The following is an 18,163-nucleotide window of genomic DNA, read 5'->3' as shown; positions in this document are numbered from 1 at the left end:
TTAAAAAAAGAAAAAAAATAGTCTAATTCACACAGAAATCTGGAAATAAAAGGCTTTTAACTTTTGCTTCAGCTCAAAGGATGATCTCATCATTAAAAATAAAAAATGTATTATAGAAAACATTTCATTGTCTGATATTGTGTCTTTGTGTGTACAATCATTGGAGAGGCGAACCTGGTAGGTGTTGGTCATATTGAGGAACTCCTCGGTGTGTTCCGTCTCGTTCATCAGCTGCTTGTATCGGGGACACTTTCCCATCGGGAAGGACAGCAACTGGAGAGAGACAATGAGAGACGCATTGGACTGTCATAATTATTACATAATCATCTAATCTAATTATTTGACATAATCGTGATTATTTTTCATAATCGTCATAATCATTTCCATGTTGAAAAATGTTCAGATACTTTTTTTTAAGTAAAAAATAGTGGAAATAGCAGATCTACAAGCTCACAACGCGCCCCGATGCGACACGTTGTGAGCTTGTAGATCGGCTATTTCCACTATCAATAAATGAAGTTGTCAAATATGTCAGTAATTTCTTTGTATATTTAGTTTGTGTCATATCTACCATGTGCAACTTCAAAGCCTAAAAGCCAAACAGAAATGTAAATGTCAACGACAGAAACACAATTAAATCGTTAATCGCAATTATTTGAGTGACATTTAATCGTCATGTAAAATGTCATGATCGTGACAGCCCTAGAGACGCATGCAGATGATGACAAATGAACAGAAGGAACCAGAGAGAGAGCTACATAGGGTGTAGTACCTTTAGCCAAAAGAAGTGAGTCAAACATTTTCTAACTTTATCTTCAACTGTGTTACCATGCTGTGAATTAAGCAATAATAGACCAGAGGAAGTGCTATACCGTGTGATAGCAGCACTGACTAATACGCTAGCTAGAGGCTAGCACAAGACAAAGGGCAATATCCAATAGTATTGAAGAAAGGGAATGGACTATGGAGTAACATCGCATATCAAATTGTTAACGGCAGATCCGGTACATCACAGAAGCCCAGATGCACTCTTCATTGAAATGTTAGTCACTAATACATACTGTACTTGGCACCTTGTACATAAAAAAAAGACAATTCATTGTCCGAGATGCTCCAGTGCTTTATTCCCCCCTATCCAATAGTGTTGCCCTTCCTCAAGTGTATTATTGCAACTATACCACAGTTAATAAGTAGTATTTATCATTACAAAGCGATGGGAAATAAAACTGCTATGTTACCACAGTTGCTGTTGCTAGGTTACCGTTAAAGTAAACAAAAAGGAGGATCATGTGTTTTGAGTGCCGTTATCTGGAGACATTGGCAGTGGCACTCATTAGAAATGACACACACACACACACACACACACACACACACACACACACACACACACACACACACACACACACACACACACACACACACACACACACACACACACACACACACACACACACACACACACACACACACACACACACACACACACACACACACACACACACACTACCCTCTCTTGGTCTTGTGGTACTGTGTGTACAGGTATCGGCTGCCACTTCAAGTCCGGATTGAAGACCTGCCCGCTGCTGGGTGGATACAGTCCTAGGAGATTATGATAATAACAAATATACAGTTAAAAAGAGGCACACAAAATGAGGATGTAACAGTGAGACAAAGTTCTAGAAGAAGAGAAGGACAAGGAGAAAGATGATGAAAGAAGTGAATAGGGTTCAGACCTGCCAGGTTGGACTCTGCGCTCATCAGGGTCCGATCGTAGTCTGTACTACGGACTGATATCTGAGGAGAGAAACAATTCATTCAATGAGTTTTTAACTTTACAGATGCAATAAACCAGGGGTCTTCAACGTTTTCAGGCCAAGGACCCCTTAGTTGAGAGAGAGATGAAGCAGGGACCCCCACTCAACCTTTTTGTAGATTCCAAATAGTTTCATCGTTTGACAGCACAATCATCAGTGTGTTTTGTGTTCATGTCAATTTGTGTTATCAGATATGTAACCACTTGAACCGTCAATACTTAAACTTGACCTTTCTTTCTATACTTAGTCTGCTCTTTTTTCCCCTCTACACCTGACCAAACCTCTTTGCCGAAAATAGCCGATCTACAAGCTCACAACGCCTCGCTAAAGTTCTCAGGATATGGACATTAGGGTTCAAGTGGTTAATATATATAAAAGAAAAGAGGGAAAAAACGTTTCTATCACACAAATATTTGGAGGACCCCCTGTAGTAACTCTGAGGACCCCCTAGGGGTCCCGGACCCCCTGTTGAAGACCCCTGCAATAAACTGTAGCACTCACTTCCTAGGCTTCCGTTACGGTCTGTGCTACTGCTTGTCCCCATGTTTTGAGAAAAAGGCAAGGACATTATAAACATTATCTACAGCATTTTCTCCAAAGTCATTCAAATGATACTGTAGATGATAACTGAATAATTTAGTCAATGCTGGCTAAGAAGATTGTGTAATAAAAAAAAAATAAGTCAATGACATTGCAATTGTCTCTGTAAATCAATCTTTTCGCCAGGGTATAGCTATTTCAAGAGTACAGTTGGCAAATCAATCTGCACTTTAAATGCATTAAAATCAAATGACAACGTAACAAATAAATAAAGAAAAACAAATAAATAACTGCTGGTATAGAACCACTGTTACTTACGGGTACACATTATTGTGTATCATTATTTTATGCTTTAACTATTGAAAAATAGCAGATATACACGCTCACAGCGAGCTTGTAGATCTGCTATTTTTGAAAAATCGTGAAAATTAGAATTTTGACCCGATTCTATAAGTGTCTTTTGAATGTCAGCAATCTGGCTGACATTCAAAGAATCGTTTCTTTGACATCGTCAAAGAAAAGGTCCCTTTCACTTAACTGGAGCTCAGTTAGTCTGTTCTTGAGAGACTACTATGTCAGTGGTTCTCAAACCTTTTCATGTGAAGGACCCCCAAAATGATTGGCCACGGACCCGCATCTCAAAATATTTAGTTCCAGGGACCCCCCAGAAGCGAAATTTGAGTTACAAACGTTCGCTTTGAAAATACTCATATTCAAAGATTTGCTGTGAGCTTGTATATCTGCTATTTTTCACTGGTTAAGGCATTCAATAATTCTAGGCCTAAATGGGTTAAGGCCAACCCCTAGGTAAATCAGTATTTTGGGTGCAATCGGAAACGAAAAGAAGGCAAGAAGACAACAGTGAGGAAGGACTTCCTATCCTTGCGTGTCATACCTCATGTCGCTCATAGGCTTCACTGAGGAAACCGTTGTAGCGGTTTCGGAGAAACTGGCCAAGCTCAAGGTGCTGCCTCATCCCCTCCTACGCATACAGGACACAAAACAACACACTCAACAAGAGAAAAGGAATTGATTGAAGTCAAACGGGGCTCTGTGAATGCCTGCCTGTAAATGAATATGCAATGAGTCGGGGTGGGGTTTGGGTGGGGCGTTTCGCATGCTGATGCTCGCCATACCTCCATAACCTGATCAACCCCTACAACCCCACCCGTTCACTCAGATCAGCCAACACAGGGATGCTGACAGAACCCTCTCTAAAAACCCCAGGACAAAAATCCACTCGTCCGAGACAGTTTGCCCTCCTGGCCCCCAAACTGTGGAATAAACTCCCTGTCGCACTTAGAACAACAGACTCACTCCCTAGCTTCGGCCGTGGACTGAAGACTCACCTCTTCAGACTCCACCTAAACCCATAGCACTACTGTAACACTCAATGACCATACAGGAAGCTAGTTAGCATTTTTAGGTTTTTAGAAAAGTTTTTTTTTTTACTGATTAGGTGCATGGTCTACCTATGTTATTGTTTTTCTAGATTGATATTCCTATGCATTTGTTATATTGTTGTTGATGTACTGACATATTATCTTACTTATTATAGTGATGTATTAACCTGCTTGTTGTAAGTCGTTTTGGATTAAAAGCGTCTGCTAAATGCCTAAACTGTAAACTGATGCTCGCCTGGCTTGTTTCTTTTTTTATAAATTTTAATCCCACAATGTTGTAACCCATTTTTTTCACCCACTGCCAATTGCCTATGTAATCCTGGGCTCTGCTCTCCCTCTGCCGCGCCTGGGGAGACAACGGACTGACCTCATGCTTCCTTCTATACATGAGGAGTCCAAGTTGCTTCTTTTCACCTGACAGTGGAGATTTCCCTGGTATGGACGTAGCGCGTGGAAGGAACACGTTATTCCAACCAGTTCCTTTCACCTCCATCAGGCACCCCGGCTGGCCAGGGGGAGGCATTATTGAGACCAGGATCACTGCATGTTTTTGTGAGGGTATCAACCCTAGGAGACACGGGGAGAACATGCAAACTCCACACAGAAAGGCCCTATCGCCAACCCCACCTAGGGTGTGGGCGCTGATGACGCGGAGGGAGAAACACACCCCCAGCACCCACAGCGTCCCCCGGCGGGAATCGAACCCAGGACCTTCTAGCTGTGAGGCGAATCACTAAACACTGCGCCACCGTGCTCCCATGCCCGTTTATTTCCAGGGTTCCCACACATTTTTACCAATTCATTTCCAAAACCTTTCCAAAACTTTTCCAGAATATTTAACCCAATTTCCAGGACTATATAACAATAATTCAGCTCAATAACAGGCCGCTTACTCCTATGCGCAATGCCCAAAGACAGGTAGTGTTTGCCAGTGGTTCTCAACCTTTTCAGGCCAGTGACCCCCAAAATAGTCATCTTTTAACTGGGGAACCCGCCACCCTGACGAGCACTAAGAGTTGAGGAATTTTGCATAACACGTTTCTATTGTGAAAATAGCAGATCTACATGCTCACAACGCCTCGCAACGCGAGGCGTTGTGAGCATGTAGATCTGCTATTTTCACAATTTCTGCCTCTAATATTTGACAATTTGGCCCATGTTTAATTTGTCATTTCAGCGGTAACAAAATCAATAACCAAAGACAATGCATAGCTATTTTTTTCCAGGACCTTCCAGGACCCTTGATCAATTCCAAAACCTTTCCAGTACTGGAAAAAAAAAATCTAATTTCAAAATATTTCCAGGAATTTCATGACCGTGGGAACCCTGTGTTTCTGACCTGAGACAGTTGTCCAAATCCTTGTGGCCAGGCACTCTCTTGGTGTTCATCGGTGGGGTAGGCTTTGACTGGTGACCTGTCACCGTGACGGAACAGCTGGGGAGGGAAACAGAGGATCATTTCGGTGTCAAGAAAAAGAAGCAAACTGATTTTGCCCATGTCAAAATCTAATATCACAATATCGTCACCGTCGGGAAGAAACCTCCTATCTCCAAGTTTCAAATGTGTACATTTTTTCGCAAAGTAGAGCCCTGCATCATCATACAAGGCTGTCGCACAAAAGTAGTGAAAACAGCAGATCTACAAGCACACAACGGGCGTTGTGTGCTTGTAGATTGTCTGTTTTCACTAGTTTAAATCATTTTTTAAAATGATAAATGCAAAACGAACAGTTTTGGACATACAAGGTTTTCACCCGACGACGACGATATATTTTGATGAAACACTTTGATGTTGTCGATACACCTGCATCGGGAGCGGGACCCCGCGGCAATGCCACCCGCAGGACCCAATGCCACCCGCAGGACCCAATGGCACCCGCAGGACCCAATGCAAATCTTAAGGCACGGCATTATTTAAATACCGCTCGGGACCAGGCGGTCAAAATGGGACTGCCCCATAGGTCGAACTCCCGTTGGGTCGGACAGCGTCGGCAGGTTAGATAATCACCCACGAGCGTCGGCAGGTTAGATAATCACCCGCGTCACGGTTACTGAGGTTAACTTTAGGGTTAGGGTTAGAGTTAGGCATAGTTTTACTGAGGTTAAGATTAGGGTTTGGGTTAGAGTTTGGTGGTCGATCCAAAAGGTGTTCAACCTAATGACATGTTACCAGTCAAAATAAAACCAGCGGCCCCGCAAAATCCCGCATCCTCCAACAATAACAGCCTCTCCGATACTGTGATGACATTGTGGCCACAACTATTGTTGCTTTCATAAAATATTTTATTATATCGATAAAACTGCCCAGACCGTGAAATAAAACAATAGGACAAAATTCCTTGTCTAAAAATACCAGAGAGAAAGGGATAGAGAATATAACTAGATTGATAAAAAAAAGGTTATTAATTAACTATGTATATATTTAGCTATATAATTGTTTATAATAGCATTGTTACTACACTCCTATACTGAAATAATTAATACTACGTAGTTAAAACAGGGGCTGAGTGAGCGGCAGTGAAAGCGGTCAACCTAATGCCTAGTTTTGCTCGTCCACACCACAGTGTCATAACATACTGGTGGGACCGTAATAAATCAAGCGTTTGTCAACTGACAGCTTTTGTCATTGATGGAATACTTTATTAGTCAGAGATGTAAACAGCAAGTACAGTCAGGCTAAAGTGATGAACACAAAAAGGTCCTGGGGACTTGTTTCCATTGTGGTCCTATGTATTCAATTCATCAACATAGAATAAATAAATAATAATATATGTCATCAACAAATAAAAAACACTATATGTACAAAGGAGAAAAGGGGAAAGTCAATAACATCTCCTTTCTATGGGAAGTTGCGTTTACCTCCCCCAAGCTAACCTTAGGGGTCAGGACCCCCAGGGGGGGTCCCCAAATTATTTTGGGGGGTCCCCAGATGATTAACTTAACACATCTGTTGCCATGGCTTATTTCTGTCTGTACTGTGCTCTTGCCATGTTTTTGACCAACTTCGAAGACAGCCTCCGCATTCAGTTTTATCGTGACAAAATCACACAACACATCGAATGAAAGAAGAGATTCTCTAGTTTCACCCGGTCCAAGAACCATGTTTCTATGATGTTCGCTTCTGTATTTATCGGCCAGACAAAAAAAAAAAAGCGGCCAAAAATGACCCCTTTTTAGACCTTGTTTTGAGAAAAACAGCTTTTAGTGAATGATACTGTATCAGGCTGAAAACTCACTTGATCTTTTTAGCTTTGATTTCAATGACTTCAATATTGTATTTACAGTATTTTTCCTTCAAAGAAATACAAAAGAATAAGACAAATAAGTGTTTTTTATTTTGTTTCTTTACCGTTTTCAATCAAGTGTATTCTTGCTAGTTCAGTGTTTCTCTGGCTTGTTCACATTGTTTCTCACATTGTGTGTGTGCGCGCGTGCATGCGTGCGCCTGTACGTGTGCACGTTCACAGTTCAGAGTCTGCATGCGTGCTCGTGTGCGTGTGCATGTTCACAGTTCAGAGGCTGCGTGCGTGCACGTGTGAGTTGAGATGAGGCCGGTCAGAAACAGCAGGCCAAGGTCTCCAAAGGGAAGTTAGTAGGCTCCTCTGCACGAACCACTACCTATAAATATAGAAAAATAAAATCCATTTACAATACAATACAATGTGTCACGCACGCACGCGCACGCACGCACGCACACACACACACACACACACACACACACACACACACTCTCTCTCTCTCACTCACACACACACACACACACACTCACACTCTCTCTCTCTCACTCACACACACACACACACTCACACTCACACTCTCTCTCTCTCACTCACTCACACATACATACATTTCTCTCTAACCCTCTCTCTCACACACACAAGTCAATTCAATGGAGCTTTATTGGCATGAGAAAACATACGTTTACATTGCCAAAGCAAGTATCACAAATACAATAAAAAACAGTTGAAAATGGGGAACATACAGTTATACACACACTAGCCTACATTTCCTTGCTATCCCTCCATCTCCTCCCTCCCTCTCTTTCTTTCTTTCTTTCTTTCTTTCTTTCTCTCTCTCTTTCTCACTCACACACACACACACACACACACACACACACACACACACACACACACACACACACACACACACACACACACACACACACACACACACACACACACACACACACACACACACACACACACACACACACACACACACACACACACACACACACACACACACACACACACACACATTTATTTATCCCTCCAGCCCTCTCTCTCTCTCCCCCTCCCAGATGGGAGGAAAAAAATAGATTAGATTTATAGATTATAAAAAATAAATTGATTCATCTGACGATTATATAGGCTATATATATATAAAATACAAACTCACTGTAAAGTTGTGGTCTGGGTCTCTGGGAGTGGGATGTGTGCCTTCGATCTCGCTGTGGTTTCCACTCTTCACCGAGTCAGTCAGGGGACTACACAACGCCTCCCCATGCGATGCGTTGTGTGCTTGAGTGTGTTGTTGTTGTTGTGATGATGATGATGATGATGATGAGGAAGAATATGTTGTTTGTCACCGCGACCGACTAATTCTTGTGGGGGTCCGCTCACTATCCCGACGGGCCGCTGTTCCGGCTAGCGTGGGCAGGTTTTTAGTTACTGAGGTAAGGTTACTGAGGTGATGATGAACCACAATCGTTTGGAGTGGACCAGGAGGAACCAGGACATCACGGCGTGCGGACAATCGGTCCGGCCGACGGCTAAGCAGCGTGAGGACCGGGACATCGCGGTGCGTGATCGGGACATCGTGGTACGTTGACCAGGACGACTTGACGGCGACCCGCGAAGGAGCCGTATCACGGCGTTTGGAACCGAACCGGCCCGGCTCCGCGTCACCGTTTCGAAGAGCCTGCCCGCTTGGAGTTGATCGGCGTCTAGAGAACCGAACCGGCCCGGCACCGCGACGCCGCTTGGAGAAGCCTGCCCGCTTGGAGTTGATCGGCGTCTAGAGAACCGAACCGGCCCGGCACCGCGACGCCGCTTGGAGAAGCCTGCCCGTTTGGAGTTGATCGGGGACGGGGAGAACCGGCCTGGCGACGCGGCGGCGGCACCGCAGCCAGCACGTTTGAGCCACTTACCCAGCGAACCATCACCGTTTGCCGTTTGGAGCAGTCTGCACCGTTGGAGTTGATTGAGCAGCGCTCAAACGGTGATCATGATAATGATGATGATGAGTAAAATGGATAGTCCCGCTGCTGTTGTAGCGCAGCGTCGCCATCTTTGATGGTGAAGTAGAAATTACAGCGACCCACTCGTTTGTTTGATGTGATGATGATGATGAAGCTGCAGAATAATGTAACGATGGGCAGGCAGACTAGAGTTGTTGGTGGGTGATGATGATCACAAGTTTGTGTGTCACAAACACACACCCTGGCTTGGTGGCTTCAGTAGGCTACATTGGTTTCACTTCAGCAGGGGGTACACTAATCTGACAATGGCGCCATCGTGTGGAATAAAGGTGAAATTGACTAGCCTGGACCTTTTATATATACTCTATGGCCTGGACGCACTGGAAAGGCATTTCGTCATAGCAAGTTATTATGAATTTCATATTTGAGCCATTTGAGCCATGGTTTAGCAATATTGTGCTTCATGGGAAGCATTTGTCTTTGTTTTTGGTCACATTACTTGTTGAATATGTGATTTCTGACTTATTTTTTATCACAGAAGCACCAAACTGTGTCACAAGATGGATGAGAGTCTAATTAACCTAATTAAGTAATTAAGGCCAAACTCGGGAAACTCGGGGTTGGCACAGCGGTCTATTTGAAATCAAACTCGGGAAACTCGGGGTTGGCACCATATGTGTTAATGTGCAACATTGTTTTCTCACTCAACAGTAAACAAACCAACATAAAGTTTAAGTGTATATAGAGGGTATCTGCGCATTTCTAAAGAGACAATTTAAGGACCTTTTAATACCTCTAAAATGACAAATTAAACATTGGCCAAATTGTCGAATATTAAAAGGCAGAAATTGTGAAAATAGCCAATCTACATGCTCACAACGCCTCACGTTGCGAGGCGTTGTGAGCTCGGCTATTTTCACAATAGAACCGTGTTATACAAAATGTAATGACTCAACTCTTAATGCTCGTCAGGGTGGGGGGTCCAGAGTTAAAATATGTTTATTTTGGGGGGTCCCCAATTAAAATAGTTAAAATATGATTCTTTTGTGGGGTCCCCAGTTAAAATATGATTAGGTCCCAGCCTGAAAAGGTTGAGAACCACTGAGCTAAGGAGCGCCTTGGGCTTGTTTACAACTGAAATACGGTTAGGTTTCAACTGCAAGCTTTCTAAGGAAAAACACTAGGAGTAAGAGCAGTGTGTCATAACTAAAAAGACGCCTCAGGATGAGGGAGTCATAAAATTACCCTGAACAGATTTCAATTTGCTTGATTCAATATTTAGATATTTGATGTAAATGTCACCAGGCCCTCCAGGCCCAGGGCCTCTCCCCACACACACCCATTGTAACTTCAAACTCCATTTTAACCATGATAGATTCATTAAAAACACCCATTATTTTTTTTCTGGTGACTCATACTACCCTCCTAATATGTGAGCAGGCCGTGTTTTTTCGATAACTTTTTTTTTAAATAATTTCTTAAAAATAAATGAAATAAATGAAAAACGTTATCGAAAAAACACGGCCTGCTCACGTATTAGGAGGGTAGTATGAGTCACCAGAAAAAATAATGGGTGTTTTTAATGAATCTATCATGGTTAAAATGAAGTTTGAAGTTACAATGGGTGTGTATGTGGAGAGAGGCCCTTCCACTGCTCCCTGTTGAAAGTGGAATATCCCTTTAACACATCGGATGCCCACGTGGTGTCTACAAGTCAATTTCTTTGATGTCGCTGGAGGCCCACGACGCATTTGACGCGTTGTACAGTAAACTATACTGTACTGTAGCTACTGCACTTGGCTACCGCGGTGATGAAACAAACTCCATTTCCCAACATGCAGCACGCAATTACGTCATCCGGACGCGCTGTGTGTCTCGTTGACTTCCTGTTTAGCGGCTGCACAAAAATGCTGTTTTCTCCGGATTCTCTTCCTTTTTTCATTTTTTTCTCAAAACGGCAGCCTCTTCTACATGCCGTAACACAAACACTGTGGCTTAGAAATGATAAAAAACGGTCCTGACTGAAAGAAAAGATTTTGGCGAAATAAACAGGACATACTCGGATTACATTTACTCGGATTACTTTTCTCGCCAGTACTCTCGCCGGTAGGTAAAATGACGCGTTTGACGTGTTGCCATGGGCACCAGCAAATTAAGACATCAAAACCACGTGGGCGTCCGATGTGTTAATAACAACTGGAACGTGATTAACTGAAAAAAACGTCCTCATCTCCTCAAGGAGAAACATCCCTCGAGGTCCAGTGAGAGGGATTCTGTTTAGAGTCGTCTTGTTCTCAAGGGCTTTTTATTCACAGAGTAAAGGCCTCTCCATTCTTCGACCGAAATGTTCGGTGAGTTGTGTTTTCCGACGTGCAAATTTCCGAACTCTTGTTCGGTCCAATGCTTTTCAGAAGTCCCGAGGGATATCATTTTATGGTAGAAAAGGACCTTTTGACCGAAAACGGCGGTTTCAGTCAAAGTATGGACAGGCCTCTAGTTTGAGTGGGAGAGTTCAGTCAGGGCAACCAACATGAGAGACACCGTTCTTCCAATAGACAAAAACAGACTCTTCTAAAGTAGAAGAATCTCACACCAGTCTCAGACTGCATTAAAACCCATTTAGGCCTAGAATTATTGAATGCTTTAACCAGTGAAAAATAGCAGATATACAAGCTCACAGCGCGGCACCGAGTGCCGCACTGCGAGCTTGTAGATCTGCTATTTTTGAAAAAGTCGTGAAAATGTGTGCAAATCTTTGAATATATGTATTTTCAAAGCGAACGTTTGTAACTCAAATTTTGCTTCCGGGGGGTCCCTGGAACTAAATATTTTGAGATGGGGGTCTGTGGCCAAATACATATCATTTTGGGGGTCCTTCACATGAAATGGTTTGAGAACCACTGACATAGTAGTCTCTCAAGAACAGACTAACTGAGCTCCAGTTAAGTGAAAAGGACATTTTATTTGACAATGGCTAGCCAGAAAAAAATCTTAGAAGGATTCAAAAGACACTTATAGAATCGGGTCAAAATTCTAATTTTCTAAATTTTTCAAAAATAGCAGATCTACAAGCTCGCAGCGCGGCACTCGGTGCTGCGCTGCGAGCTTGTATATCTGCTATTTTTCAATAGTTAAAGCATAAAATAATGATACACAATAATGTGTACCCGTTCAAAATGGGTTTAATGCAACTGGAAGCAGACCATAACTTGTCCCACTGTTAGTTATTGGGGAACTGAATACAATAGTGTTGGAACTTGACCGTTGTACACACACACACACACACACACACACACACACACACACACACACACACACACACACACACACACACACACACACACACACACACACACACACACACACACACACACACACACACACACACACACACACACACACACACACACACACACACACACACACACACACACACACCAGTGGTTTCAACCTGTGGGTCGGAACCCCCAGGGTGATCCCCAAATTATTTTGGGGGGGGTCCCCAGATGATTAGCCTAATGTGCAATGTTGTTTTCTCACTCAACAGTAAACAAACCAACATAAAGTTTTAAGTGTATAGAGGGTATCTGGCGGCTATCTGCACATTTCTAAAGTGAAAATGTAAGGACTTTACGGTCTCTAATTTGTAATCTCTATGATTACATATTAAACATTGGCCAAATTGTCAAATATTAGGCAGAAACTGTGAAAACAGCCGATCTACTCACAACGCCTCATTTAGATATGCTATTTTCACAATAGAACCGTGATATACAAAATGTAATGCCTCAACTCTTAGTGCTCGTCAGGGTGGGGGGGTCCCCACCCCAGTTAAAATATGATTATTTTATGTTGGGGGGTCGTGGCCTGAAAAGGTTGAGAACCACTGATACAGAGAACCACTGATACAGACTATCGACTTTCTGCCCAATTCAAATACTCAGTGTCAGTGTGTGTCTGCAAAAGTCAGACTGCTATTCAAACAACAAACTGAAACAGGTCAAGCTAATGTCATGACACGAGAAGTATTCTGTTCCGCTCCGTGCGGACGTTAAATTATCTGGAATAACATGCAAATGTTATCATCTGAAGCACCTAGCCTGACATTGCACAATGTTCTGTTTATGTAGCCAACTGATAGACAGCGAGGACAGATAGGCTATAGAGATCTTAGTACAGTAGGTCAGGTCATGGTTTCGAAGAATCGTAAATAACGTGGCTGCTTTCAGGAAACCACTCTGATAATCATCTGTATATCCGCACCTGTGTTTGCCCTGCTTCATCATTCAAGACTGTTGCACAAAACTAGTGAAAACAGCAGATCTGCAAGCACACAAGGTTTTCACTAGTTTAGTACATTTTATAGATGATAAATACAAAACGAACGGTTGTGGACATACAAGGTTTCCACCCGACAACGACGATATGCTATAAATATAAGGTGCTGGGAGTGAAAATTATAATGTAGGGGTGCCTCGGATTAAAATAATATTCATAGACACCCTGAGACAAAAACGTTTGGGGACCCCTGCTTTAGTATATAGGATTTAAGTGTTTAATGCAGCCTGTGAGAATGTTTTGAGAGGTCTTCAGAGAGGAAAAGCACTTGACTGTCCCATTTATCTATTCTACACCAGGGGTTTTCAAAGTGGGTGACGGGGCACCCTGGGGTGCCGCGACGGCAGTCCAGGGGTGCCGCGAGATCATTTGATAGTATTTGGAATTCATTTGGACACTTAAAAAAATATTTAGTATCATTTTAAACTTGAAGTACAAAGTTATTTTCAGTCAGTTCTAACCAAAATGGCTATTATCTCAACGTTTTCATCGCAACATTATCATTAAAATATCGTCACTGTCGGGCAGAAACCTTGTATCTCCAAGTTTCAAATGTGTAGGCTACCGGTACGTCTTTTGGTCAAATATAGCCCTGCTTCATCATACAAGACTGTTGCACAAAACTAGTGAAAACAGCCGATCTACAAGCACACAACCCAAGGCGTTGTGTGCTTGTAGATCTGCTGTTTTCACTAGTTTAGTACATTTTATAGATGATAAATACAAAACGAACGGTTTTGGACAAACGGTTTCCACCCGACAACGACGATATGCTGGGAATGAAAATTATAATGGGGGTGCCTCGGATTAAAAAAAATATGAATGGGGTGCCCTGAGACAAAAAAGTTTGGGAACCCCTGTTCTACACTATCCTCCCCCACGAGGAGACGATTCCTGGTGTTATCGCTGATTCAGCACCTGCCTTGCCAAAGGTCGTTAATCACCTAGTGTCCACGGTATTCTCTTTGGGTCACAGAGACCATGCAGGACATGAATCTCACACCAAGTCGCAAAGCATTCTCCACCAGCCAGTAGATCAAGTGGAATGCATCTGAAGTCGATGAAAGACGGATGGACAAACGCATGAACAAACAATATTATTTGAATGATTGCGTCCTTTGTAAAAGAATAATTTCAAGAAAATAAAAGACATATTGCACTTTGTTATCGAATCTCTTGTTTTTCGATGTGCATATTAATTATATAATCCAAAGGAACACCTGGACTTGTCTCATGGCACACCGTTTGAGAAGAACTGACATTTGCCTCGGATCCTGTTAACTCCTTTTCCCTGTTTCTAATAATACACCTGAACAAGTGACAATCCAAAGTTTTCATCTGACATCAGCAAATAGTTCCCTCTTCCACACCCGGATTAGTGTGCATTCTATAGCCAACACACTAAACAGACGTCAAGAGGGTGATCTCAGAACATCAAGTGATCATTAGAACATCATTAGTGCCCTGGTGATAATCAGCTACTCGTGCAAAAGGCTTAACAAAATGACTGTGTACACGTGTCTGGATTCTGCTGCACGGGTCCAACAACAGCCCGGGATCAAACTGTGTGAACCTTCCAGTTCTCCATCCTGCAATTCTATCCCTGAGCCACTGCCGCCGCCTACTATCTATACTATAATTTTGCGAATGTCTGTCTGTCTGTCTGTCTGTCTGTCTGTCTGAAACAGCGTTTCTCCTCAGTGGCTGGAGCAATTGATCTGAAATCGCATCACCATTAGCATATGAACACACCTAACATAACTGTGAAGCCCGTTTGTCACTTTCACAAATCATATACTGTATATTAGCATTTTTATGGTGTATCTACTATCTATTCTGCATCTAGCATGAGGCACATCTATTCTGCATCTAGCATGAGGCAACATGTTTAACCAGCTCTCTCTGTGTGTGTGTGTGTGTGTGTGTGTGTGTGTGTGTGTGTGTGTGTGTGTGTGTGTGTGTGTGTGTGTGTGTGTGTGTGTGTGTGTGTGTGTGTGTGTGCAGGCAGGCGGGTGTGTGCGCAGGCGGGTGGGCGGGCTGGGGGGGGGGGGGGGGGGGGGGGTAGCCATTAAACGAAACGGGTATTTCTTACATTGATGCTCCTACATATTATCATGCAAGCACCAGTTAAAGTTACTTTCCATCCCTCATATACTGTATGCACAGTGCACATCCCATAACCCACACACTGCACATCATTTTGGAGCTCATATCTTTGAACGGGTAAGGGCTAGTACTATTAGTACAGGGGTTTTCAAAGTGGGTGACGGGGCACCCTGGGGTGCCTTGCCGGCAGTCCAGGGGTGCCGCGAGATAATTTGATAATATTTGGAATTTATTTGGACACTTGAACAAATATTTAGTATCATTTTAAACTTGAAGTACAAATTTGTTTTCAGTCAGTTCTAACCAAAATGGCTATTATCTCAATGTTTTCCTCGCAACATAATCACTAAAATATCGTCACTGTCGGGGAGAAACCTTGTATCTCCAAGTTTCAAATGTGTACATCTTTTGGTAAAGCAAAGCCCTGCTTCATCATACAAGACAATCTACAAGCACACAACGCCTCGCGATGCGAGGCGTTGTGTGCTTGTAGATCTGCTGTTTTCACTAGTTTAGTACATTTTATAGATGATAAATACAAAACGGTTTTGGACATACAAGGTTTCCACCTGACAACGACGATATGCTATAAATATAAGGTGCTGAGAGTGAAAATTATAACGTAGGGGTGCCTCGGATTAAAAAAATATTCATGGGGTGCCCTGAGACAAAAAGGTTTGGGAACCCCTGTACTATACTAGTAGCATGACTAACCTCTGAATTAGTCTGGACTAATGTGTAGGCCTATTCCTAAATAGTTATTTCACTTGGAAAAGTCTTCAGTGCCTCTTATGATAACATTGCTGCCAGCATTCATGAATGTCTTCAATACTTGATGTTTTGAAGACATGAAAAAGGAAAAAAACGTGCAAAAAATATATACAGTAGATATTTACAATAGAAGGGTCAGGGGGAGGGTAAGGCTGGGCTAGGTTTGTTTTTACCAGTTACGAGAGGGTGTCGCCTGTAAGTGGTTTTTCAGGGTGATTTAAAGGATGTTAGGGATCTACACTTCTCTAACGCCTTCGGTATAGGCGTTCCACATATTGGTGGTATAGCAGGAGAACGAGTTTGACCCTTTGTTTGATTTGGCTCTTGGTTGAACGTGATCTGTGGCGCTGCCTCTGGTGTTGTAATTGTGGACGTCCTTAACGTTTATAAAGTATTTTGTCAGGTACATGGCTATCTTTGTGGTGTAGTGTATCTTGTACACCAGGCCCATTGCAAGATGCTGTATTCTGTCATCTACTCTGAGATGAGATGTGTAGGTGATATTATGTTGTAATAGCTCTATATTCCCATAGTAATCATCGCTATATACTACTACAGTGTTTCTTCAGTAACAGGGATCCAGCTCTTGTGTCAACAGAACATACATTTTCAGATTGGAATACAAATGTCATCCAATGAGAGAGAAGGCATCCATAGGATACAGGATAATATACAGTTAACGTTACCTAGTGTACCTTTAAGTTAATTTAAGTTTAATAAAATAGAAAAGGGTGGTACACTAGAAGTGTTTTATTTTCATTAATATGTGAACAGCACCTGTTGTGTTTTTCGATGCTGGTTCAATAGGCTATGAGGATGGTGAAAACATCCATTAAAACACATGCATGCATGGATTATTAAGGACTGCAATAACCTCAAGCCAACTACAAGTTGTTTGCACATGAATCAGAGTTATTTATTTAAGGATTTACCAAACAAATATGGCTTGATCATAATTCATTACACTGTCAGCACATAGTAAGACAGTGACAGTCACCTGACTGGTCTGTGGTTGGGTCTGTTGGACCAGAAGCTATATGCACGCTGCCTTACCTCATCTTTCTCATTACAAGTAGCCTCCATTTACTTCAATATGCAGTATGTTGTCAGCATGTGAGAAGTAGCCTATATCGATCTAACCACTTCCCTATTTTATATTTCAGAAAAAAATTGGAAATGTTTCGGAAAATCGCAAAGAGTGCCATGGCATTGTTCCGAAGGTTCATTTGTCCGAATTTGTTAAGGATACGATGCCCAACTCTAACCTTAACCTGAGTAACCCTAACTAAATTCGGATTAATGAACCTTCGGAATTATGGGCAGAAAAGAGAAATACACTTTTGGTAGGCCAGGGTGAAAGCGGTTAACGTTAAGAAGGAAAGTTTAACATTTTAACTCACCACTGTCACGTAAGATAGCGTTCTCTCGGCAGACACGCAACCCAAGCCCACCAGCAGGAGCACCGCGTTGGACAACATCGTTGCTGGTTGTTGTCTAAGCTTGACAAGACCTCTGTCCGTCTATCTGCCCATACATACACAGTGCACACACACACAGCTACAGCGAGGAACCACAGGCACCCACCATTAAACCGCAAGACGGCTACAGTGAACACACAAGACGAGCTAACAGTAAACAGTTATTGTTTGAGCAGCGCTTCCTCCTCTCAGTGGACTACTAACTGGAGAGAGCAGCCTCAGCAGCGTCACGTTAACTTAAATAGCAACTGTACTTCCGCTAGCCTGACTTCAAAATAAGAGCTATGAATAAGACCAGCGACAGGGGCGTCACACTGGGGGAAATTGGGACTGAATTATTATAACACTTAAAGGAGTAGTTCACACCACTTTTCAACCTGTCTTCATATAATAGGTCCTCACTAATGTTCACGATAAAATATCACACTTTTTTTCTACTCAGTCCAAGTCTCCTAGGAGAGCTGTGGGAAGTTCAGAATCCATCATCTTGTGACATCATCATTTTCCCCAAAA

General features: G+C 42.6%; 1 protein-coding gene across 1 annotated transcript in view; it reads right to left on the bottom strand.

The window, feature by feature from the left end:
* acp2 (acid phosphatase 2, lysosomal) overlaps nt 1–17,827 on the bottom strand; it is a 43,950-nt gene extending 26,123 nt beyond the window's left edge. The window contains exons 1-6 of the mRNA XM_080720839.1: nt 17,573–17,827; nt 5,097–5,192; nt 3,250–3,336; nt 1,734–1,794; nt 1,508–1,599; nt 175–273 (exon numbers count right to left, since the gene is read on the bottom strand). Of these exons, the coding sequence (XP_080576965.1) occupies nt 175–273; nt 1,508–1,599; nt 1,734–1,794; nt 3,250–3,336; nt 5,097–5,192; nt 17,573–17,650 (513 nt within the window). The 5' untranslated portion in view covers nt 17,651–17,827. The remainder of the gene's footprint in view (nt 1–174; nt 274–1,507; nt 1,600–1,733; nt 1,795–3,249; nt 3,337–5,096; nt 5,193–17,572) is intronic.
* Between the last annotated feature and the right edge of the window lie 336 nt (nt 17,828–18,163).

Source organism: Nannobrachium achirus (genome assembly GCF_963921795.1).
Source record: "Nannobrachium achirus genome assembly, chromosome: 24".
Taxonomy (NCBI): domain Eukaryota; kingdom Metazoa; phylum Chordata; class Actinopteri; order Myctophiformes; family Myctophidae; genus Nannobrachium; species Nannobrachium achirus.
Note: the sequence above shows the minus strand (reverse complement) of the source record. Positions and strands in the feature narration are given on the sequence as shown.